General features: G+C 37.3%; 2 protein-coding genes across 4 annotated transcripts; one reads left to right on the forward strand and one right to left on the reverse strand.

Annotated features, from left to right (window-relative positions):
• The first annotated feature begins 4,969 nt into the window (after positions 1-4,969).
• LOC146567120 (uncharacterized) lies at positions 4,970-14,066 on the forward strand. 2 transcript variants are annotated; one of them, XM_085286730.1, is made up of 4 exons: positions 4,970-5,115; positions 8,012-10,637; positions 11,027-11,144; positions 12,289-14,066. In XM_085286730.1, the coding sequence occupies exons 1-4, from the start codon at positions 5,020-5,022 to the stop codon at positions 12,527-12,529; spliced, it is 3,081 nt and encodes a 1,026-aa protein (XP_085142856.1). In that variant the 5' UTR covers positions 4,970-5,019; the 3' UTR covers positions 12,530-14,066. The 2 variants fall into 2 exon arrangements, with proteins under 2 accessions (XP_085142856.1, XP_085142857.1); XM_085286731.1 differs by lacking the exon at positions 4,970-5,115 and having other exon boundaries at positions 7,605-10,637.
• On the reverse strand, positions 14,017-16,566 carry ccl20b (chemokine (C-C motif) ligand 20b). 2 transcript variants are annotated; one of them, XM_085286736.1, is made up of 5 exons: positions 16,090-16,566; positions 15,491-15,638; positions 15,283-15,385; positions 14,523-14,597; positions 14,017-14,415 (listed from the first exon to the last, which is right to left on the reverse strand). In XM_085286736.1, the coding sequence occupies exons 2-5, from the start codon at positions 15,570-15,572 to the stop codon at positions 14,364-14,366; spliced, it is 312 nt and encodes a 103-aa protein (XP_085142862.1). In that variant the 5' UTR covers positions 15,573-15,638; positions 16,090-16,566; the 3' UTR covers positions 14,017-14,363. The 2 variants fall into 2 exon arrangements, with proteins under 2 accessions (XP_085142862.1, XP_085142861.1); XM_085286735.1 differs by lacking the exon at positions 16,090-16,566 and having other exon boundaries at positions 15,491-15,759.
• Between the last annotated feature and the right edge of the window lie 8,818 nt (positions 16,567-25,384).

Consider the following 25,384-nt stretch of genomic DNA (forward strand, 5'->3'; position numbering starts at 1 on the left):
ATTATTGCAATGATCTAAACCGCAATCCAACTTTAATGCAGGACTTTGTGAATGCTGTTTTCAAACCTCAGTGACCTGGGCTGTAAGGTTGTCGAGAAGAGACGGTAAAAGTTACTCTACAATATTGTGAGAGACTGATAAACTCAAACAGAAACGTATTACCTCAAGCTATTACTCTTAAAGCTGATTCTACAAGCTTTTGAATCATGGGGTATACTTTTTAACACACTTCTCCTCCATTTTGGCTTCAGTTTTGTTAAGTAAATAATGACACATTGGAATAAGTTCAGCTGAGGCCATAACATTTTGTTATGTCCTGATATATTAGAAACATTAGAACTGAAAAAGGATGTACCTTCTTCCTCTTCTTCTTCTTTCAAAAATAACTTTACTTTTTTTTTTTTTTTTTTCCTACGGGTGTTGCTGAAATTATTTTCAGAAAGTGTTTTGTAAAAGTCATGTGCTGTTCAATAAATATTTTATATAAACAATTGTTTTAACTAGTTTTGCATAAGAAATTATTTACGATTTACAATATTAATTACATTATCACACCTTCATGATTTTCTTTTTTTTTGCATTGTTGTCATAGTATTATGGACAACAGACATTTCATGACACAAAATGTATAAATAGCAACAGAAAACTGCAGCGTCTAGTTTAGTTCCCCCTTTAGAGATAAAAATACACACAGTTTCACAGAATTTGGCCCCTTTCTGAGAAATTGGAGCATATTTGTCACTTTGTGACTTAGTTTAAAATAATTTTTTCACAGGCCAGTTTCTTTCTCAGCACTTACATAAGAATATTTATAAAATTCCTAGCACAGATCAAATAAATAGTATAGGCATAGTATATCCAAACACGGCCATTAAAAAAGCATGAAATATAATGACATAATGGCAACTTTGTAGCTTGAGAGTTATAATCCTGAATGCTCATGAAATGTCTGCATGCTGTTAGTGTTTTTATGGACAAACAAGGGATATGAAAGATTGTCCAAAACTGTAAATGTAATTCCAGCTTATTTCAATCTGGTGCATTCCTCCATTAATGTGCCTGTTGTTCTTTAGGTCATATGAACAGGCTGTCTCCATTTTTGCCAGATATGAGGCTATGACAGAATCCCACTTTTAATCTTCACTTTAGTGAAGATACTATCATATTGTATAACTCAAACATACTGGAACAGCAAAAGGAATGTACCAAATTATTCCAGAGTCAAATGCGTCCAACAGCTAACAGGACAAGGATCCAAGGACAAGGAATCCACATAATGAAGAATTTGTGTATTGGAAAACTGCACCATTTTCCTGGATTTCTACATCAGAGGTGGTAAGTGCAGCATTAACATAAGCCATAAAGGACAGTAGATTTTTTTACACAACAATGTTCTCTTTTGTCGTTTTGACATCGGGGCAGTCAGCTTTCCAGCTGCTTCTGCACTCCACACTTGTCTCTCTCCTTATGTCCCAGCGTCACTGAAAAGATGGAAGAACCTGATTACTGAGTGGCAGCAGCTGTCCTGCCAGCCAGACTAGCACTGCCCCTTGAGCCCGCTATACCACCCTCCACTGCAGTGGAGCCAGAGACCACACCCCCTCCACAGACATGTTAGTCAGAAATGTACCAGGTTAAAATAAACTTCAAATATCCTTTAACCCTTTAAGACCTACCATAGAACCAAGTCCGCCAGAGCTTACTTTATATTTTTACATGTTGTAGTGCCATTTTTGGGAGCATTTCAAGTTGCTATACATCAATACAACTGTTATAGCCAATATTATACTAATATGTCTGCATTAAGTCCATAGTAACTACATTAATTGCAAAAAAAAGTGCAATAAACTACAAAAAAATTGAAAATCGTTTTTGTTTTTTTTACATATATTTCTAATTGGAGAAATTTAAGAGGCTCATCCCTTAAAACTTTAAATACAAAAAAGTTGCAAAAAATAGTTTACAACAACAGGAAATTTATTTTGAGTGTCTTCATAGTTTTAATTTTGAGATAGAGCAATTTTTATATACTGCAGGAAAAACGAAAAACAATCCTATGATGCAAATTTGCAAACAAAACAGCATGTGCATCAAAATAAATAAACTATTTCCAGCAGTGCAATTTGAGTTCTAAGCATCCCAGAAACTATTCAGAAAAGCATAAAGTCAAACATGACTTATAAAAACACCAGTATAGGCTTTTAAGGCCTACAAGTAAAAAACTACATTTTCCGCGAAAATGACGTCACTTCCGTTTTCGGGCAGGGAATGGCAGACATGCGATCATTCGTGCTGACATCTTTTTCAATGTGGGAAGTGTTACGAACAGCTGATCGGATCGGCAAAGTATGTTTCTGGAATATTATGTTTTTGTTGCTGCAAGCGCTTTTTATGCAATTTTTGCAAAGCTATATGTGGAAGGAAACCGTGACCTAGGACAAGCTGATGGCATAAGATGCAGTGTTGGGTAAGTTACTTTAAAAAAGTAATTAATTACTATTACTAATTACTTAATCAATATTGTATTTAAAATACTTATCTAATTACTGTGTCTGAAAAGTAACTTAATTACTCAATAAGTAATTTAACTAAATACTTCCCCATAAACCTTGAGTGGACAAACAATAGAAATTAAACTCTCTAAATAATAAATAATTTTTAAAAAAAATACAAGTCAACATGAAATAGTTTAGCCTTTTTGCTTCCTGAATCATCTTTATTACACTCTATAAAAACAAAACATTCTTTAATAATTACATTTTTTAGTAAGGAATGTAACTTTCTTTAACTAAGAAACACAATTCCAGAATAACAAATATATTTTTCTGCAACATATCTGAATAACAAAAAAGCTTAACTTAAGAAATGTTATACATGACATATTTCACGCAGTAAACATTAAAATTTTACATTTTCAAAGCAATGAGTAACATATTCATACATAATGTATGTAATCATGTCATGTGATTCAACGAAGTGAAGTTAACTCTGAACTTTGGTTAACAAACAGAATTCCTCTGAAACTTCCTCAAACCAATGAGCACCATATTTCCTGCATGCTGTATGCACTCATGTTTTCCAAAACATTTTTTGTACTACTTAGCTGTGTTGTTTTTGAAAAAGTTGTTGTATCTCATTAATGTAAGTCTCTCAAAGCGTTCACTTGACAGTCTGTTCCTTCTGGGTGTAAGCACAAGATTGCCGAGGCTAAAAAGCCTTTCGACTGGTGCGCTTGATGGTGTGGCTGTGTTGTACCTGGCTAAGAACACCCAGCTCAGACCCAGCAGATTTCAAATATTCCATCACCTCTGTTTCAGCAGAGTAGGTACAGTCGTCCTCCTCAAATGAAAAAAAGTCATCAGTGGAGTTAGCAGGGTTCTTGTGATCTTGAGCAGGTTGTTGGTCTTCAAGAGACAACCCACGGCACTCTGTAGTAAGCATTGCCCTAACCATGTCTTTTTTCTCTTCTTCTCTGATCCAGCGTAACTTAAATTTAAGCAAAGTGACTGCAGCCAGGAGAGCTTCTTTATTGTCCATCATTGAGGAAAAGCGCACCTTGATCGCCTATGAGAAAAAAATACATCAGACACTTCACATAAGAGCATGATAAATAAAACAAAAATTTATTTTAGGGTAAGGCTATATATAGATTACCTTAACAATGATATCAGGGAGGGATGCTGTCAGCTTAAGCTCGTCCTGCAGTGCCAGTGTCCTGGACATTAGAATCTCCAGAGTTGGAAGAAGGATTCCAAAATAGCAGTTCTCTTCTCCTTGCAATATGTCTAGTGCAACAGTGAGTGGCTTCAACACGATACAATACTCCTTTAGGAACAGATACTCCCGATCAGTGAAGACAGTATTTATTTAAGCAAGGGGAATGTCAGTGATCCTGGACAGTGTTGTGAAACGAATTTCATCGTGTTGAAACAGGTACTATGAGTTTTTTCTTGAAAAAATTATCTACCAACTCTGAAGCAACAGAAGAACGGTTTGCTTTTGTCCACATTGCAGAACACTTTGAAGTTGCACTTCGGTAGATGAATTTTGCCTCATTTGCTTGAAGCCATTTCTCAACATCATGAACAATTAAGTTCAGTGTGTGTGATGCACATCTTAAGTGTGGAGGGAGAGAAAACTGTCCTTCAGATTCTGTGGAGAGGGTCTACTCAACATCAGTAAATGTCACCCCTTCATCTTCTTCCAATTCCTCATCAGAGTCTGATTTTTGGAACATTCTAAAAGCTTTGATAAAATTGAACCCATTGTCTGTCACAGTGGCTGTCACTTTAGAGTTCAGTCCGACCATAAGCCGAATGTACTTGCTCGATTTCATTGTCGATGACATCATATGTGTGTCTCCCTCGAACTCTTTTACATGCTAGCGCTGCATGTCCTCGTACAAAAGTAGACGGATCAATCCAGTGTGGCGTCATTCCGAGAAAACTTTTGTTATGGCTGGTCGAAATGTCAGCAGTCGTGGAAATATATTCCAAACTCTCAAATGTCTCTTTAAGCTCCATTTCCATGTCAGCATAACATTTATCTAAGTAAGTAGAAAACGTTTTTCGATCACGCAGTGCTGCTTTTTTGCCACACACAGGTATTTTGTTTAATATGCACCTAAAAGACGGAGACTGAGAGAAAGGGCCTGACCACAGTTCCACTTCCTGTATACAGAGTTGAATTAAAGGACATGGATACACTGACTTCACTGGTTTTAATGTGCTCATTGATCAAGCTTAGGATTTTTTATTATTATGAAACCGCACATGATAAATGTGGCTCTTGATGTAAAACTAACAGATTTCCTTTTAGTAGCTGGATTAGTCACAGAGGGGATAGTTTTCCTCTTTATTTAAAACGATTACATTTAAAGGTGTTTCCTGTTTTGCCTTCATAGCCCATTGGTTCAGCTCTTTGTGTATTTATAGCCCTGTCACTTGTCAGCCCACCCTCTTTACGAAGCTGTTCTCCTGCCTTTCTATTTTCCTACAACATTTCAGCACTTCGTGCTTCATGTCTCATTCCTTGGTCACTTTGCCTCTTGGATTGAATGTTGGATTGGATTATCTACCACAGTCTTTTTTTTCAACAAATCTTCATTTAACTTCAGTAAGTTTTTTCAAGATTTCATTTGTTCTTCATGCCTCTGTGTGGGTCCAAATCTGAATTAAACTACAAATGTATGACAACTAGGGTTGTCATACATTTTACTTGTGCCGTAAAATGTATTTCTCTTTTAATAAAACTGGAAGGTGCAATGAAAATAGGAGGGACTGGTAATAGTCTCAGAATGAGTAATATTTGTCAAAATCGTTTGCAAAAAATTGGCAACAAAGTCTTACCCATGCCTCGTTTCTTTATTATGGTGCTTTTAAGGACAAAGACCTTCTTGTAATTTCATTTTTAAATGGTTTTGAGCAGCAGTTTTTTGTGCTTTCTGAAGGTCTTTAAATGTTCTTCTTTGGACATTAACAGCTTTTTTTTTTTACTAATTTTCCTCCCAGTCTTTGTAACCAACTTTTTTTTTTTGCTTCTGTTTTATGGTTAACTCACTTAACACTGACCTATGACTCATTCAAGGAAGAAAAAGGCACCTAGCTCTGTCTGCACAAAACAGACAACTGAGCAAAGGACTCATTTTAAATTGGTTCTCTGTTACTAGCTGTTACCAAAAAACACAGTTTGTTCCCATTTTTTTAGTTGAATCAAGGAAAACAGTTTGAGTGGCACAAATGGTATTTTTGCACCAGTAAGCAGACTCCCAAAGAGCTACTAGCTGAATACTTGACACATCTCAGCTGTGCAGCATGTCTTTAAAAAGTTAGTAAAACTATGTACAGCCTATGAACAGTATCTAAAAGTCATGTCTGTAAGAAACCGAAAAAAGGGTTGATGTGAAGAACCAATTCTTGAGGAAGAGAAAGCGTGAGACTGGCTGACAAATTAAACAAGAACTGAAGAACTGGACTGAAAATCAGTTGCTACAGGCCTTATGAAAAGATGACTGCAGATTTAAAAAATGTGGTTCACATTGTCAGTATGTACAGAGGAGGTCAGGAGAGATACAACAATGAGTGTCTACAGCCATCTGTAAAACAGAGTAAAGGTTCTGTTATGATTTGGGTACCTCAAGAATTTGATCCGTCCTGTAGTACCATACAGAAACATTTTATTTGCAACATTTCATTTTTCAGCATGACAGTGATCCAAAATCCACTGCCAGTGGAGTAAAGCAGTAAAGCAGAATAGAAAAAAACACAGAGTGGAACAGTACAGTCATGCACTGGCCTTTCCAGAGCCTCAAAATTGTTTCTGAAGGCTACTTACATAAGTTATAAAAAAGCTTGCCTAAAAGAGTTTGGCCTGTGTTGAAGTATAAATGTGGTGTGACCAAACATCAACGTTCTATAATTAGGTGCACCTAGTTCCATTTTTCTGGTTAAATATAAAGAACTGAGGAGTGACTCAAGACTGCACACTGCATCATAAGATACAGTGGCTTGCAAAAGTATTCGGCCCCCTTGAACTTTCCCACATTTTGTCACATTACAGCCACAAACATAAATCAATTTTATTGGAATTCCACGTGAAAGACCAACACAAAGTGGTGTACACGTGAGAAGTGGAACAAAAATCATACATGATTCCAAACATTTTTTACAAATAAATAACTGAAAAGTGGGGTGTGCGTAATTATTCAGCCCCCTTTGGTCTGAGTGCAGTCAGTTGCCCATAGACATTGCCTGATGAGTGCTAATGACTAAATTGAGTGCACCTGTGTGTAATCTAATGTCAGTACAAATACAGCTGCTCTGTGATGATCTCAGAAGTTGTCTAAGAGAATGTTGGGAACAACAACACCATGAAGTCCAAAGAACACACCAGACAGGTCAGGGCAATGATGAAATGGTTTAAAACAGGGGTGCCTAATCCCGGTCCTCGAGAGCTACTATCCTGCAGCTTTTAGATGCATCCTTGTTCCCACATACCCGAATCAAATGAATGGCTTGTTGTCAGGCCTTTGCCAAACACAATGGCATGCTGAAGAGGTAATCAAACCATTTGATTCAGCTGTGTTGGAGTAGGGATGCATCTAAAAGCTGCAGGATAGTAGCTCTCGAGGACTGGGATTGGGCAGCCCTGGTTTAAAACAAAACATATCCATGTGTTAGAATGGCCCAGTCAAAGTCCAGATCTAAATCCAATCGAGAATCTGTGGCAAGATCTGAAAACTGCTGTTCACAAACGCTGTCCAGCTAATCTGACTGAGCTGGAGCTGTTTTACAAAGAAGAATGGGCAAAGATTTCAGTCTCTAGGTGTGCAAAGCTGCTAGAAACATACCCCAAAAGACTGGCAGCTGTAATTGCAGCAAAAGGTGGTTCTACAAAGTATTGAATCAGGGGGCTGAATAATTATGCACACCCCACTTTTCAGTTATTTATTTGTAAAAAAAAAAAAAAAAAAATGTTTGGAATCATGTTTGGAATGTATGATTTTCGTTCCACGTCTCACGTGTACACCACTTTGTGTTGGTCTTTCACATGGAATTCCAATAAAATTGATTCATGTTTGTGGCTGTAATGTGACAAAATGTGGAAAAGTTCAAGGGGGCCGAATTCTTTTGCAAGCCACTGTATTTGTCATAAAATCAAGATACATCTTACTCCATTAAACACTTAAAGCCTGCATACACACCATATTTTGAAGATGTCTAAACTTCTCCAAATCTTCTGGCTACTTTCACTATTTTTTTTTAAAATATTAAACTAGTAAAAGGAAAGAAATAACAGAAGTTGGTGGAAAGTGTCAAGTACAACACAAAGATTTCTGGATAGTTCCATCCTAATGCGACACAGCGCATGTCATAAATTTGGAATAAAGAGGTCTTGATGCATTTTTGTATTGGTTGTAAGATGAATAAGATATTTTTGACTCTTTGCAATTAGTTTTCTTGTTGATTCCTAAATTTTTGTTTCTTTATGTTTTTTGTTTTTGGCTTCCCAGGATTGTCTGTGGCAGTTAAATTCAGTGGACTATGGACAGTGGACTATAGTTTGTTTTCTGGTTGTCTGTGTTGAGCTTTCCTGTTTGTTACAAAGATTAATAATGGATCCTGGATTGGAAGAGGAACAAACCAAATTAGAAAGAGGAACAAAATGTTGCAAATCGCGGATTATTTTTTACATGCTGTGCATCATCAATTTCATTGCGCCGGTTGATGGATTTTCCCTGAAGACTTGCAGAATCAGCTACAGTACGGCCATATGTGTCGGAAGTAAACTCAGAGCTGTTCCTGAAGATATTCCCTCAACTGTGACAGGCCTCGATTTAACTTCTAACAGAATTTCAACAATACATGCATCAGACTTCAAAGATCTACTAAATTTGACTAAGTTAGACCTTAATATCAACAACATTTCACAGATAGAAAGCGGTGCGTTTGCCAGTCTAAGTTCTCTTGAGACATTAAATCTAAATAATAACAAACTTGTTACACTGGGAGAAAATGTTTTTGATGGCTTGAGTTGCCTCATTGAGCTAAGAATTAATCAAAATCGCATTAAACAAATGGCATCCACATCTTTTAAGTCCATGACAAGTTTAAAACTTCTGGACATTTCTCATAACAACCTGCAACACATTACAAAAGTTCAATTGATATTGCAACATCTGCCACATCTACGGGAGCTGGTAATAAGCAACAATGATTTAACCACTTTTCAGTCATTTGAACTGACAAACAAATCATTAGAACTTCAGTACCTTGATTTGTCGAAAAATCCCCTCGCAGTCTTCAGGATCACTGCCGATGTTTTTCCAAATCTCACCTGGTTTAAAATTGGGAGCCCAGCCAAAAAGAAACAGATGATATGGGACGTGCAAAACAAGACATTTCTTAGTCGTGTTACTACTCTTGACATTAGTGAGCTTCATTTGGGTCTTGGGGACATGGAAAGGTTGTTAGAGTCAGTGAACTCATCATTAACTATTCTGAGAATGAATGCAATGACACATAACCTGACCACACTGATCAACATTTCCTGCACCATCCCAACAATGAGGACTCTGCAGCTTCGAAGCAATAAGCTCAGCTTTGTTAATGCATACTTGTTTAAGTTGTGTATTAATGTAACTGAGTTAGTTTTGACAGACAACAAAATAAAATACATCCATGATGATGCTTTCAGATCCCTTAAAAACTTAAGGATTTTAACGCTGAGTAAAAACAGGCTTCCACTGGTTCCAGCTGCAACAAGGAATCTACCAACTCTTTCAGAGCTGGATCTCAGCACCAATAACATCAGCACACTGGACTGCCATGATTTCACCAATCAGACAAAGCTCAGAAAGCTTTATCTTTATCAGAATTCAATCACAGCTCTGAAACCATGTCTTTTCAAGGATTTAAAAGGATTACAAACTCTAAAATTACAGACAAACCAAATAACTAAATTGAACAGTGCTTTCAAAGAACATTTGCCAAACCTCACACAGCTGCATTTGAATGGAAACAAACTCACTGCTATCAAAAGGGATGCATTTAAAGGCTTGCACTCCCTCCAGAACCTGTCATTACACCAAAACAAAATAAAAGTACTTGAAAGTAAGAGTTTCAGTGGACTGACAAATCTGACCCAAATTAATCTACAAAACAATGATATTTCACAAGATGAACTAAACAAAGATGTTTTCAGTCCTCTGATTAATTTAAGAAGACTTGATTTGAGTGAAAATCACATCAATTACAAGAAAAGTAGAAATTTGCCGGATCCTCCATTTTCTCAGCTGTCCCATCTAGAGGAACTGCTTGTTTTTTCACAACACCACAGGTTGCATAGTTATCTGCCTGGGAACTTTTTGCAAGGTTTGACCAGTCTTTTGAGTTTCAAAGCCAGGAATATCCGTATTGCGTCTCTGGACAAAGACACCTTTGTTTACACGCCACAGCTGCAATTACTTGAACTTTCTTCAAATGAACTTAAAGAACTCCCTCCAGATCTGTTCTTCCCAATTCCAAACCTTAAAAGCCTTTATATATCCAGGACAGCTCTTTACTCTCTAGAGTTCCTTAAAAACCTCACAAAGCTGGAGTTTCTACAGGCAAGACAGAATTTATATTCAGTTATCCGCGAAGAAGATATAATAACACCCCTACCAGCTCTGACTTATCTGGACCTTCAGGGCAATGGATTCACCTGCAACTGTGATAACAGCTGGTTTCTCTCGTGGGCAATAAATGACAACAAAACTCAGGTTTATGATGCATATAACTTTACGTGCAACTATCCACAAGAATTCAAAAGTAAGAAGCTGTTGGACTTGGACACCAGCTCCTGCTCAGATGACACTGACTTTATTTGCTTTGTTCTCACCACGTGTGCAATCCTATGCTTGATGGTGGTGTCCTTCACTTACCATTTCATGGGGTTGCAGCTGGTCTATGCCTATTACCTGTTCATAGCTTGGCTCTTTGATAGAAAGCACAAAAACAAGAAAACTCATCATCAGTACGACGCCTTTATCTCCTACAACACCCACGATGAGCCTTGGGTCATTGACAAGCTCTTACCAAAACTGGAAGGAGAACAGGGCTGGAGACTGTGCCTACACCATCGAGACTTTGAACCAGGTGAGATGCAAGTTTGAATTAAAGTTAAATATTAATGGCTTGACAAGTGGGATGTCTCTTAAAATTGTGTGTTTGTCGGTATCTCTGTTTAATCCCAACTAAATTATTAGATTCAGGACATTTTCTAGAATGTTTTCAGAAAAATGTAACATCATTTGACTTATGCAGTTATATTTGAAGTGGCAGTTAGTCTCTCTTTTGATTTATATAATTGCACTATCTAACAATTATCTGGAGACAATGAGGGCATGGTGTTAGAAGCTTTTGCAGTCAAATGTGCACTTTCATATGTACTCCAGAGGGTGTCACTATACTACTTTACTAAAAAGCTGAGGATACAAACCTCATGGTTTTATTACTGGCTGTGTTATTTTTCTTCTCCTCATTAGGGAGACCCATCATAGATAACATTACAGATGCTATTTATGGAAGCAGGAAGACCATTTGTGTGATCAGTCGCAAATACCTCGAGAGTGAATGGTGCTCCAGAGAGATCCAGGCAGCCAGGTAACCTGTTGGCGCACCACAAGACTGTAGCAATAACATTAAAATATAAAATTGAAATTGAAAGGTGTTAACAGTGCTTTTATGCTAATGTCAACAGTGACAATGGCACAACCAAAGTTACTCCAAATACAGTGCCATGAAAAAGCATCTGCCCCTTTACTGATTTCTTTTTTCTTCTACTTTTTTTTTTGTTTTGTTTTTTTGCATATTTGTTACGCTTACATGTTTCAGATTATCAAACAACATTTAATATTGGACAAATGTAACCAAAGCAAATAAAAAAATTATTTTTTAAAAGATGATTTAATTTATCAAGGGGGAAAAAAGCTTTCAAACCTACGTGGTTGAGTTCAAAGTTGAGTTCAAATTCACTAACCATACCCAGGCCTGATACTCCCAGACCTGTTAAATCAATAATTTACTTAAACAGAACCTGCCTGACAAGGTAAAACATCTCAAACAGCAATTCAGCATGCAAAGATCCAAAGAAGCTCAAGAAAGATAAGAAAGTCATTGACGTCTGTCAGTCTGGAAGGGGTTATAAAGACTTTGGGACTTCAGCGAACCATGGTGAGAGCCATTATCCACAAAACTTGGAACAGCAATTAAACTTCCCATGAGTGGCCAGCCTAACAAAATTACTCCACTTTTTATTGGGAGTTACAGAATTAGAAATGAGAATATCAGAGAGACAGCTCAGGTTGACCTGTTTGGAGACAAAGTTTGAGAGGCAAGGTTAAGATGGCTTAGGAGGTCACATAGGAGGTTCATGGATGTGAAGCAGGACGTGCTTAACTGCATCTACTATATGTGGCGGAAGAGGATAGGTTGAGATGGAGGCAGATGATCCCCTGTGGTGACCCCTAAAGGGAACAGCTGAAAGAAGAGGACTTGACATTACTGTGTTCCACTATGTGATTTTCTGATCTGTGCAGCACTGTATATGTTACACCGGCATGCTTAAAATTTCATTGATTTTTTTTTTTTTGCTAGCTTTTAATTTCCTCTTTAATCTGCCATGTTCACAGGTGTTTTATTTTATTCTCTTAAAACATGTTTATTTCATTTATTTTTGTATTATCTTCATTACTTTACTCTTTTAAAGAGAGTACTTATGCATCCCTTTTCTCCCTCTTATCTTTAGTTTCCGTCTGTTTGATGAGCAGAAAGACGTTCTAATCCTGGTATTCATGGAGGAGATTCCCAGCTATCTGTTGTCTCCTTACCACCGCATGAGAAAGATGATAAAGAGGAAAACCTACCTGAGCTGGCCGCGAGTTGGAGAGCACACCGAGCTGTTCTGGGAGAAACTTTGCCAGGCTCTGGAGACCAGAGAAGATCCAGAAGGAAAGATGTTACTTCTCACTGTGTCAACTGTGCCATGAGGAAATTAAAGCAATTTTTTTTTCTCTTTTTTAAAGGTTATAGATTTATTTTTTTATTTTTTTATTCCATGATAATAGTTTACAGTGTTCTGATGTTTCATTATTTTAAAAGTTTTGAGTGTTTCTCCAGCAAATATTTGAAGTTTTACTTACTTACAGAAATGTTGGTTTTAAACAGAACCAGTGAAGCAAGAAAAGATGAAACAAATGTCTATGATAACTTCACTGCAATTTCTTGTTAATCAAAGTATTACAGAGTCAGCATTTTGGTCAATTAAAATGCTGCACATAATTCATTCAATCATACATCGTCTTTTTGCATTACTGAAACAAAGAAGTTTTGCAAGAAGTAAGAGACAATGATTGTCAACTGAATATAACTTACATAATAAATGACTGAGAATCATAATGAATATATAAGAATATCTTACTATATCTATCGTAGATAAAGGACACATATGTATAATAAATGCAAACAAAGCCTTTTAAACAAGTCTAAAGTATAATATCTCTCTTGGTTTAATTACTAAGCTTGTTTAGTCACTGCTGATACATAACAATGGAAAATCACATTTCATGCACTGTAAAAGTAATTTCAGTTCTTTTCAAACTTTATTTCAGCCTTCCTCATTAAGATGTCTGTCGTTCTTTGGCTTGTGTGAACTTTGCACCCTCTACTTATGCCAGCGTTATTAGACAGGTGGTTCACCCACAGGTTTGTTTATTGAAGAGTTAGGTAGTTAAAGTTAAGATAACCCATAAAACCATCCTGCAACAGATGTACCAAGCTCAGATACATTGGAATTATCCAATTAAACCACTATTTCTCTAATAGGTAACACATTTTGTCCATCTATGAGTGCCTCCCCACAGTTACTAAGAAACAAAGTTTGTTAAATTAAAATCATATGGATAGTAAGACACAAACTAGTGACTGACAAGATATAGTCATAAGAAAAGTGTTCACTGAGATCATAGAGTGAGGCAACTAAAAGGCTATTTTCCCATTGTCTATGCAACAAAAGGCATCACCCCTTGCTGGCCATCAGAAAGAAAGCAGGTTTATAACTCTTCTACAGTGGCTCAATTTTTCAGACTTCACAGTCTATGTGAATGAACTGAACTTAAACATATCCCTTCATTTGTGATCATATTCCTTCCATTCTGAATATTTTGTTCTATGAATAATTACATTAAATAAAGAACATCTTTAATTTGTATTCCAGTTATACAACAGGAAAAAACATTGATGTTCTTTTTCCAATGTTTAACACTAGGATTTAAACCTTTTAAACAGAGATGTAACCTTATAAATATGGTATTGTACATATTTATCACTGTTTGCTAATCACTGTCAGCTAATTTCTTTTTATTTAGGATCCTTTTGCAGCGTGATTAATTCTTTTTTTTTTTTTACCCGATGTAGAACAAGGACAAAAGTTTGACAGCATGTGGTTGTTTGTGGAGTCCATACAGACAGACATGTGTTTTTATCAAATAACTCTTTTAATAAATTCTCTGACAAATATTAAATACAATAATTATCTCACACTTTCTGAAAATACAGGGTTTTATATTTCATCTTCTTCAGAAAATAAATCAAACAATAATACATATAACAAAATAATAATATTTTACATTACTTTAAAAAAAAGCACAAGTTTTTTTGTTGTTGAAGCACTAAAGCTTATAGCTCACACATGTATTAAGAATACTACTCTTCCCTGTTTATAAAACAGAATAAATAAAAGGAAAGGTCACACAACAAATTATATTTATGTGTAGATTTACTATTATGATAATATTAGTGCAGATAAGAACACTTAAAGAGAGTTTAAGATGCATTGTTGTTAGAATTTTCTTTGTTGGTCTTCCGCTTCTTTTCACTGCAAAAAACAAAATCAATGAAATAAGATCAGTTTGACTCACTGAGCAGCTGAGAGTGAATATAAGGCACAGACAAACAATACACCACAGGGGCATTTATACTTACTCATAACACTTCATCACTTTCTGGGTCAACGGCTTTGATGGATCGGCACACACAAACCTTCCCGGAGCATGAAAACTGTTGGGAAAGAGGATGAAAGCAGTCATTTACCCTCAAGATACAGTTTCTCTCGATGGAGTTTCATTCCAGTGTGTTAGTTTGATTATTAACTGCAGAGCGTCCTGAACTTATCGTGATTGATTTTTAGTCACGGATTAAATGCTGTTTTGCTATTTAGATACACAAGGTTTAGTCCGTCCGAGAGAGCGCAAATGCCAAGCACACACAGCCATTATCTTTTCACCACAAGGTGAAATGTGCAGATAAGATATGTTACACAGAATTCATAACCAGACACCAGGATGAAAGATTGGCATTAGCTCTTGCTGGTTTTTGTACATGTGTATCACATTACTGGTTAAGTTTCCTATCTATAGTCTTTCCTTGAGAATACCACTACTTAAGTTGGCCCACATAAACTGATTGAACAGATATTTATGAGCAGTCTTAATTCATTCCCTAAACTTCTTAAATGTGAGCATTTCTCTTTTTATGTAATAATAATACATTTGATATATAAACTTTTCCATAATCTAAAATCTTTGTACAGAGTAAACACTACTCAAAAACTAGAAAAATGCACAACTTGCTTAAACTTCAACTTGACTACTTCTTAGCGTTTTAGTTTGTTAGATGTCTTATTTCCTCATGAATCTACCTGCTTTTATCATGCTACACTTCCATATAAACCGTTATAACTTACATGATGGCGTTGATGTCACAGGCGTTATTGATGTTCTGAATGGTGTAACCCAGAATCCGTTTGCAAGGAGGCTGACGATTGGAGTACCTCAGGCAGCAGCTCGCTGTAAGCACACACACGCACAAAGAATCCACTATAAATCACACTTTTAACTTACTACTGGCAATATTAGTGAAAGTGCATTAAAATATTAACTAGTATGAAATACCTGATTGTGCGCTGTCAAAAAAGTTGATGATAATGACGAGGGAGCACAGAGCTACCATGAGACACGTTTTCCTGCTTGCCATGGTTGATGAGCCAACTGAGAGCGTTCACTCTGCCTTTCTGTGTCTGACGCTGAAAAGGTGTAACACCTGAAGGCGATCAGAGAGAGTGTGACAAGTGCTACTTGGTGATCACTCCTTTAAGTAGGCCGACTCTCGGAATTTCCCGTCGGGCAGGATTGTGTAATCCTTTGTGTCATTGTTAAAACACTGGAAACAGAGCAGGAAATAGAAAAAATTCCAGCTGGCCCTGACATGGGAGGAAATAAAGTTTAAAAAAAAAAAAAAAAAAAAGTTAAACATTGGCAGCCTGAACTATGAGCTTGGCTGGCGCTGGACTCATGTGCAGACTGATTCCCTGAAGAATGAATTCCAAGTGAAACCAGATATCAGTAAAGTACATTTTTAAAGCAGTATTATGTGAATATATGTCATATTCTATACAACTGGAATTAGTTTTTGAAACCAAATGAGTCACCTCCTGGTAGGCATGATTAATAATGCAAATAAACATTTGCATTTTTGTTGTTTTGTTTCTTACCTGTTCCTGCTTAAAGCCTATAGCACTGCTGGATCTGGAGTGGTCTATAATAAGTCAAGCAGCTTAACTCGTATTTCATTCAAGGGAGACCTGAAGAGAATAGCAGTCTTGTAAGTTTTGTACAAAATGACAGAGAATCTGCTGGGAAACCTACTACAAGCAATTCGATTTTGAACAATTTGGAGGGTTTTTTTTACTGTTATAACAAGTCATTTATTAGGCCTCAGTTAGACAGGCCTATTGGGTTGTGAAAGCTTGCTGGAGGTTGTTAATAGTCACTAGGTGAAATTGGTCGTAAAAAGGGTGCTAGACCAAAAACGTCCTTGCGATTGCTCGTGGTTGCTAATACACTGCCGCAGTAGTTTGCATGGAACCCAGTGAAAACAGATATCTTGTCATGCAATTATTCACTAACTTACCACCAAGTGGTTGTAAAACGTAAAAAAAATTGCAGCCACTCGTCAACTGGACTATGCGGTCACTGTCTGGTCAATAGACCTGCATGATTGCTCTCAGACACCATTTTGGTAATCCCCAATCTCCAGTAACTACTTGGAACCGTTCCAGGGATACTTTTCCATGAAATCAGTGGTTGCCGGGCAGTCATGTAGTCTCAGTCACAGGTCACTGGTCACTAGGCCTCGTGTCTCAGGTGAAGTGGAAATCCAACGTCCTTACACTGCCTTTGTTGATTTTTTTAACGGTAAGATCAAAACTTCCCTCAAAACTAAGAATGTGGCTTGAATGTTTTATGAAGTCTAACTACTTTCGACCAGCTATTAAACAATATTAAAGCTAGGCAAAAAGGCAATTTTGAATCCTTTAAGCCTCTTGACCTCATTACCAGCTATTCTGAGCAAAATGCTGATAAGGCCAGCTTGCAATGCCATTTAACTGCAAGCAAACGATTAGTAGTTTATCAGTGAATATTAGCATCTTGCTATCTAAAGACAAAAATGCTTTTTTGTGGCACTAGTAGAATGCTACTGCTGGGGTTGAATGAAATTCAGCCAAATGACCAAAACTACAGTTCCTCTAGTGGCCACTTGAGGTTAGTGTCAAGAGCAAGTATCAGCCAGCTGTTGGGTTTTTCCACTTGTTAGATTGCTGCTAGCCAAATTTAGAACATCTATTTTCACAGTTAATTAAACCTTGTTAACAAGCTAGCACACTGGCATTAGGTTATTGTTTCCCATATCTACCCCTTTGTCTAAAAATATATATAGCCACACCCAAAATCCAAACATGAAGCCTCAAAAAAGAGAAAAAATAGGCTTTTGTGGTCAGGAACAAGGGTGCTATTGTTGCTCACTGTAAGCTGTATTTAACATCTGAAATACTTTAAGTAGGCTATAGTCTGTCTTTTTATTAAGACTGAGGTGGAAACGATTAATTATGACAACAAATTGCTAAACTTAACTTTGACTTAAGTCTGCACTCAAATTGTATGAACTGTATGAATTAATGCAACTTAAGCCCTTTGAGCTGTAGTTCTTTGTTTTCCTCATTTCTGCTGACAAGTTAATTAGTGACTTGCTCTCACTCACTTGTGAAAGGAAGGCATGTGAAAGGAATGTGGGGAGGTTTTGTTTGTGTATCCTTTTTCTGTGACGCGCACATCTACCTTGTACAAGTGTAACAAAATAACCAGAGGATAGGAAAGTCAAAATCCCCAACATGGCTCAACTTCACCATGTTTCTTACACAGCATATTTGAAAAGTCCCTAGAAGAAATAGTTCAGCTCAAGGAAGCTTATCTTACTGGCACCTATTTTAGATTTTGTTGTCTTATCAGAGATTAGAATGTTAAACAGTTACTCTTTTGCAAAAAGTCCCGTACTTCACCACACCGAATGGGTAAACTGTGAGTAAATGACCTAGCTTTAATTCAGTGGGTTGAACAAAAAAATACCTAAAAATGTGAGGAACTAAAGCATCAGAGGCTCAAAAGTAATTGGACGAATTAAATAACTGAAAATAAAATGTTCATTTCTAATACTTGGTTAAAAACCCTTTGCTTTGCGATGACAGTCTGAAGTCTTGAACTTCATGCTGAGTGACATGCACCTTATGGTTAACTTGGATATCAATATGCCTACCTCCTGAAGAGTGTTGTTCACTTGGTTTGCTGATGTGAAGGGGTTTCTCTTCACCATGGAAATGATTCTGCGATCATCCACTGTTGTCTTCCGTGCTTTCTTTATTTCTCAAGATGTACCAACCTGCAGCAGCTTTCACTTGCTGTTTGTTGTTTGGGGGCGTTTCTGTCGGAGGTTTCGTCTTCAACAGGTGGAATGTATATTCAATGGGGTAAGATCAGATGACTGACTTAACCATTCAAGAATATTCCACTTCTTTGATTTAATAAACTCCTAGGTTGCTTTGGCTGTGTGTTTTGGGTCCTTGTCCATCTGTATTATGAAATGCCGCCCAATCAATTTGACTGCATTTAGCTGGATTGGAGCAGACACTAAACACCTCAGAATTCATTCAGCTGCTTCTGTCCTGTGTCACATCATCAATAAACAGTTATTTTTGTCCTGTATATATGTAAAGTGAAGACTATCAATAACACATCAAGCATCCTTTTTTTTCTTCTTAAATTTCAGGGAAATGGGCAGTAAATTGCAGGCTGCAAACAGTGGTAGATCTTGTTCTCTTAAATACTCATGTCCCAAAATTGTGCACTGTGAAAGGTAAACTAAAAATATGTACAATTAGCCAGTAGCAAAATACCTGTTTCCTTGCTTTTCAGTGTCAAAATTGACGGTGACAGTAGCTTTTTAACATCATAAAAGTTCTTTGAATGCATTGACCATAAATAAATATGTCCCCAAATGTTAGGTTTTCGGCTACAATAGCAAACATAATAGTCAAGCTTAAAAAGTAACAGAAACAAATTTAACATACTTAGCATACAAATCATGAATTCAGGCAAACTGTGAGCTGATGTTATGGGCTATGAAGCCTTTGAGTAAACTGTAACAACTTTCTCTTTGTAGTTTAAGTAACTTTAAACTGCTTTTGGCACTCAGCTTGATGACAAAAAACAAGCAAATACAAACCCTTTCACTGACTATTTTGTTTTATATGCCATACCAAAAAGGTATGACATTTTGAACTGCTAGTGTTACAGCACTCGGTGATGCAACTCCACAACAGACTTTTAAATGGCATACAGTTATGTTACTTTGACAAAGGTCATGCATGCGGAAGTTGCATTTCCAGCAGTGGGAGATAATATATTTAAAGTCAGTGAGCAATGACAGGCAAAGCAAAGTTTTGACGTTAAACTGGTTTGACTTTGGACTTAATATCTTCAAAAGAATGTATTAGATAACCCTCAGACTGTGATAGCCTTATGAAGTACATTTTATAATTTCTTCCTTGAGAAAGTCTTTTTTTGTTTGTTACACTGGCTGGTTGCATTTCCTTTTATGAGTCATTAGAAGGCTGATGTGCAGCGACACCTCTGTGACACATTTTCATGCACATGTCAAAATTTACATCTTCTTGGCTCAGGTATTCCTAACCGTAACACCCCTATTCTGTCACAGCAACCCTCTTCATCTCATTCTACATTGCATCCATCAATTTTCTTCTGTAGTCTACCTCTGTTTCATTTGCCTGGCAGCCCCATGCTGAACATCCTTTGTCCAATATGTCCACTATTCCTCCTCTGTGCATGTCTCACTCAAACTGAGCTGTCCCTCTAATCTGATCATTTCTAAACTTACTAGTTTTGGTCGCTCCCAGTCAAAATCTTAATGTCTTCAACTCTACCACCTCCAGGTTTCTTTTTTTTTTCTGCACCGCTATCTTCAAACTGGATATGGCGGTGTAGGTCTTGTACCATCTTCTACATTTTCCTGTTACGCCTGTGTTGTCATTTACACGCATGCTTGGATTTACTTTCATTCCTCTTCTCTTCAGTGCATACCTCCACCTCTTCAAGCTCTCTTCCACCTTCACCCTACCCTCACTACAGTGCAATATTGTCTGCAAACATCATAGTCCCTTGAGATGCCTGCTTGTACTGTTAACCTGTGCATTTCCACTGCAAACAAGAAGGTGCCCAAAGCCAATACCTGATGTAGTCTAGCCCACCCTAAACCCAACTGTCACTGCTGCTGCACCACTTTCTGACTATCCTCATACATGTCCTGCACCACCCTCCCTGTTCCTGATTTCCCCATGCAGTACCATAGTTCCTCTCTCGGCACCCATATCAAATTCAAATAAATTCAATTCAATTTTATTCATAATGTGCAATGTCACAACAACAGTCACCTATAGGTGATTTATATTGTAAGGTAAAGATCTTACAGTTATATAGAGAAGACCGCAAAAATCAGGTGAGCGCCTATGAGCAAACACTCCCAGTGACAGTGACAGTGGGAAGGAAAAACTCCCTTTTAACGGGAAGAAATCTCTGGCAGAACCAGGTTCAGGGAGGGCAGCCATCTGCTGCGACTGGCTGAGGTCTTTGTTTTCTCTACAACCAGAAAAGACACAGTGAAACTTCTTTTGACCTTCTCTGTACATTATGATGAACTCAAAGCAAGCACCACATATGTAAAGATCTTTCTCAGTATGACGCTATACTGCTGTTCACTGATCATCACCTCTCTTCTTAACCTAGTTTCAGTAACTTTTTCCCATAGCTTCATGGTACGACTCATCTCCTTTAACCCTACGTACTTACGAAAGCTCTTAAAATCACACCTTTTCTTGAACAGTAATAGTAACAGTGCCCTTCTTCTCCATTCCTCAGGCATTCTCTCATGTGTTAAAAAGTCTGATCCAAACATCTGCTGGCCTCAAGCCACAGATATGTTAACAGGAAGAGACGCTTTTGCGTCTTCACCCTTTTCATAGCTGCCCTCACATCCTCCTTCCTAAGCCCCCGCACTTCCTGAGTAACTAATGTTCCTTCATCTGTCCTCCCCTCTTATTTACAAATCAGTCTTTACAACTTCTTAACATGTGTAGAGCAAAATGTAAAAATGTCTGAAACTCATGTTAATCAAAGACCTTATGTCAGACATCAAATCTTAATCTTAAATGCTAGTCATTCCAGGGTTTGGGCCTCATTTGTTCAGAAAATAACAATAAGTAAATAGTTATAGTTATAGTCTATAGAGGGAGGTCTGGGCCTCTTTGCTTAGGCTGCTGCCCCTGCGACCCGGCCTTGGGTAAAGCGGATGAAGATGGATGGATGGATGGAAATAGTTTAAATACTTTCCATTAGATCTCATGGAATCCAGAGAACACTGTGACCGACAGTTCAACTATTCCTAAATAAAATGTATGTTCTATTTGTAGCACAGCCTGGAGGAGCTAAAAATAGCAACTGCTGAAGACAGTATATTTTGATCACATGCAACAATATGCCAGTCTACTATTTCCTTGTTGGTGATGCAACTACACGGGGAAAAACATAACAGAGATTAAAGTGCAGGTGAAAACAAACCTGTCAAAGTTTGCATGTACTTTGAGGTCATTTGGAAGTTTAAACATGTTTTTATGTGTTGACAAATTCAAAAGGTGCCCTTTAAAAAAATACATTTTAAAATTTCCTAGAAAGATCACACTTAGCTAAGTGAAAGTATTCATTCAACAGTGGTTGCAATCTAATCTTTTGACGTTGTATATTGCCCCTTGGAAAAATGTTTTCAGGCAATAATTTTGCACACGTAAATATGACAGGCGGCTTCTGTTGATCCGACACACACATAAAAATATGCAATTCATGGTAACATTTAAAAAAGAACTCATAAAAGGTACAGTATTTAAATTAACAATACAGCAAAGAGTGTATGTGCCATATTGTTTTGTCTTGTATTAATAAGAGAAATGTTGAGTTCTTTTATTTTTGTATGTTACACTTAGACAGCTACAGCACCCATAAATCTGAACATATATCAGAAACCAAAAGGTTAATTGATTGTTCAGACTGAACATGTCTTTGTACTGTACATGTCTTCTACATGAACTGTTTTATTGTTAATATGTTAATATGGTGGGCAGATTGCATGTTAATTTTCTCTTTAAACAAATGGAAATGGTTAATGCAGTCAATAATTTAAATTACATACTTCAAATAAGATTTGTAACTTGGTTTTGCTGAAAAGTGTCAACTAAGCCATTAATGGTGCAGGTTGGCATGACAGCAGGCTGTGTGATACTTAGAAACACTTGTTCAAAACTTAAGCTTGTTAATCCTAATATCTACTCAGCTGATCACATGGCAGTAACTCTGTGAATTTAGTCGTGTAGACATGGTCAAGATTACGTGCTGAAGTTTGAAACTAAGCATCAGAATTGACAACAAAGAAAATTTAAATGACTTTGGCACATTTCCCACACTTTATCATTTTTACCACAACCATTGCAGAGAATAGTCTGAAAGAGAAATCAACCATGGTCATTCTTCTTCAAGCTGATAGAAAGAAAACAGTAACTCAAATAACTATTACAGCTAATGAATATATATTACATATATGAACACACGACATGTCCAAGGTTGAAGGAAATGGGATAAACGCTTCTCATTTTACAATTTCACACAAAAAGTCCATGTCAGGGAAAACAATGACTAGGAGGAGGATCCTTTCCAAAGAAAAGGATGTAATGAGGGGGGATCCCAGAGAGTAAAATCAACACTGACTGAGAACACTGAGGTCTTTTTAGGAAGGAGACTCACAATTTCTTGTTGTGTTTCCAAGTTATTGTACTGACTAATTTTCAGCTGTCAACAGTCAATTGTCTAGTTCTGGTTGTATTGGTTGTATTGGTTGTTTTGTTGTATTGGACAACATGACGTTGTGGCCGTTTTCCCGAGGTACTAAGCCAAGATACTCATGGATCTTTGTTGTTTTATCATGAAAAGTGGGTTCTGACATTCACTAGTCTTCGACTTCCCTCTTTCTCCTTAAAATACAGTTTTAGTGTGCTGGTTACCATCCAACTGCATTTCTTCAGTCTGAGTGGCATTGCTGTAGATCTTAGTGGTATGGTTCAGTGAATCAATGTCTTATTCACTCATGACATACACCTTAATGTCATCCACATAGAGGAGGTGGCTAATGATTGTAGCATTCCCTAGCGGGTATCCTTAGCCAGTCTTGATAATGATCTGGCTGAGGGGATTCAGGCACATGCAGAAAAGCAGTGGGGATACAGCATCTCCTTGGTAAATCCTGTGCTGTTGGTTTGAAGTTGGGCTCTAGTGTTGTTGCCACATCCCCATTAAATTCCTGATGAATGCTCTTATGATCCTGTTGATCTTGTACAGTTCTAGGCATTCCACGATTCATGTGAGAGGCATTGAGTAATAGGTTTTATTGTAATCAATCCAGGCGGGGCACAGGTTGGTCAGTCTGGTCTTACAGTCTCCTTGGGGATGAGGACTACCCAGCCTTCAGTTAGCCATTCCAGGTGTATCTCATCCATTAGCTGCTGGTTCATTTGTGGTGCCAGATGCTCATGGAGTGGAGTTATCTTTTTTAACCAGTAGGCATGAATCATATCAAGGCTTTGTGCTGTCCTGCTCTTCGTGCTTGAGACTCTGTCTTGGATATCTTCATCTGTGATGGTTACTGGATCCTGTTCAGGGAGGTTGCTTTGGTCTACTCTTAGCTCTACCAGCCATCGAGCATTGTTGTTATGAGTTGCATCTTTCTGTTCTTCCATTATTGCTATCTCCAGCTGTTCTCATATTCCTCAACTGCCACTGAGAGTACACCTTTAGTACACCTTTAGTTTAGTGGAGGAATTCTGGTTTATTCTCCTGGCTTCTTTCTCTCTGGTATACCTGTTCAATCTGTCCAAGACTGACATGGAAATTCTGTCTGATGATACACAGTTAGGTCCTTACATATTTGCACACTGAAAAAGTTTTGTCTTTTTATCCGTATACTGAAAGTGTTCCAAAATGTTCCAGTTATTGTTATATAATAGACATGAACATAATGTGTAGACTCCCGGCTTTCATTTGAGGGTATCCGGATTCAAATTGGATGAAGAGTTTAGGAGTTTCTGCTCCTTAACATGGGCCACCCTCTTTTCAAAGGGACCGAAAGTAATTTGAAAATTGACTCACAGGCTATTTCCTGGGAAGAGGTGAGTAATTCCTTCTTATTTGTCTGACTCTATGCCATTGTTTAAATCACAGTTAAAGACTTTATTTAATCTTGCTTTTCCATCTAGCTAATATTTTGTGTGTGTTGACACATTTTTATCTATTATGCTCAGAGATGGGCAGTAACGCGTTACTTGTAACGCGTTACTGTAATCTGATTACTTTTTTCAAGTAACGAGTAAAGTAAGGGATTACTATTGCAAAATCGGTAATTAGATTACCGTTACTTTCCCGTAGGAACGCTGCGTTACTGCGTTACTAAAACCGTGATTTTTTTTGCGAGAATGTCTCATGACAGTGACGTAAGCAAGTGCGACGTTGGTGACAGCAGCTGTGTGCAGATCAACAATGGATAATATATCGAGTGCGGGAGAGAGTATGAGCGTGCAGCGTTTAAAGTGTGGAAGTACTGACCTTACTTTGAGTTTGATTCCATAAAAAGTGACAAAAACATTAGCGTCCATCGTGCGTGGGAAGAAAACTTCTTTTTACAGCGAAAAAAACCCCTAAACTTCCGAGCAAGCACCGAGTAGCTACAACGTGATGGGAAACTCACAGAGACACTCGCGCGGATTCTTCAACTGACCGCAGCACACCTACACCAGGGTAACCCTCCGCCTACCCTGCTCCTGCTTTACAGGTGAAAATAGAGCAAAAGGACCGCTGAGTCTTTGACTTTATTTATTTTCTGCTGTGTTTTACTTGCATCTGTTTGAAAGAGTGAGTGAAAACACAAAAAATATTTTATTTTATGTGCTGGAATGTGTAGAAAATAGGTTTAAATGTTAAACTAATTTATTCAAGTCAGAGAATGTTGCATATAATTAAATGTTTTGCTTGATGCATAAAGTTAAAAGATTAAAACTGATAAAACAAGTTAAAAAAAGAGACTTTTCCATTTGATTACATTTTGTATGATGGATTATGTAGAAAAAGTAGAATTGGGCTGAAAGATCTATCACTTTATCACCTCTTCAGGTTGTAAATCGTGTTTTTAAAAAGTAACTAAGTAATTAATTACTTTTGAAAATAAGTAATCAGTAAAGTAACGGGATTACTTTTTGGGGGAGTAATCAGTAATTAGTTACTGATTACTTTTTTCAAGTAACTTGACCAACACTGATTATGCTTTGTTAATTACTTTTATGTATT

The sequence above is a fragment of the Mchenga conophoros genome, linkage group LG9 (assembly GCF_057382185.1).
Source record: "Mchenga conophoros isolate Kocher_MC1m ecotype Shallow Benthic linkage group LG9, M_conophoros_male_GT1.1, whole genome shotgun sequence".
Taxonomy (NCBI): domain Eukaryota; kingdom Metazoa; phylum Chordata; class Actinopteri; order Cichliformes; family Cichlidae; genus Mchenga; species Mchenga conophoros.

What these genes read in the sequence shown, in the direction of transcription:
- LOC146567120 (XM_085286730.1), top strand. Translation starts at nt 5,020, where the DNA reads ATGTCTCATTCCTTGGTCACTTTGCCTCTTGGATTGAATGTTGGATTG. An exon ending in CAAATCTTCATTTAACTTCA is followed by an intron (nt 5,116 to 8,011) that starts GTAAGTTTTTTC and finishes TTGGCTTCCCAG; the next exon opens with GATTGTCTGTGGCAGTTAAA. An exon ending in AGAGAGATCCAGGCAGCCAG is followed by an intron (nt 11,145 to 12,288) that starts GTAACCTGTTGG and finishes TCTTATCTTTAG; the next exon opens with TTTCCGTCTGTTTGATGAGC.
- ccl20b (XM_085286736.1), bottom strand. Translation starts at nt 15,572, where the DNA reads ATGGCAAGCAGGAAAACGTGTCTCATGGTAGCTCTGTGCTCCCTCGTC. An exon ending in TTTTGACAGCGCACAATCAG is followed by an intron (nt 15,386 to 15,490) that starts GTATTTCATACT and finishes GTGTGCTTACAG; the next exon opens with CGAGCTGCTGCCTGAGGTAC. An exon ending in TGTGACATCAACGCCATCAT is followed by an intron (nt 14,598 to 15,282) that starts GTAAGTTATAAC and finishes CTTTCCCAACAG; the next exon opens with TTTTCATGCTCCGGGAAGGT.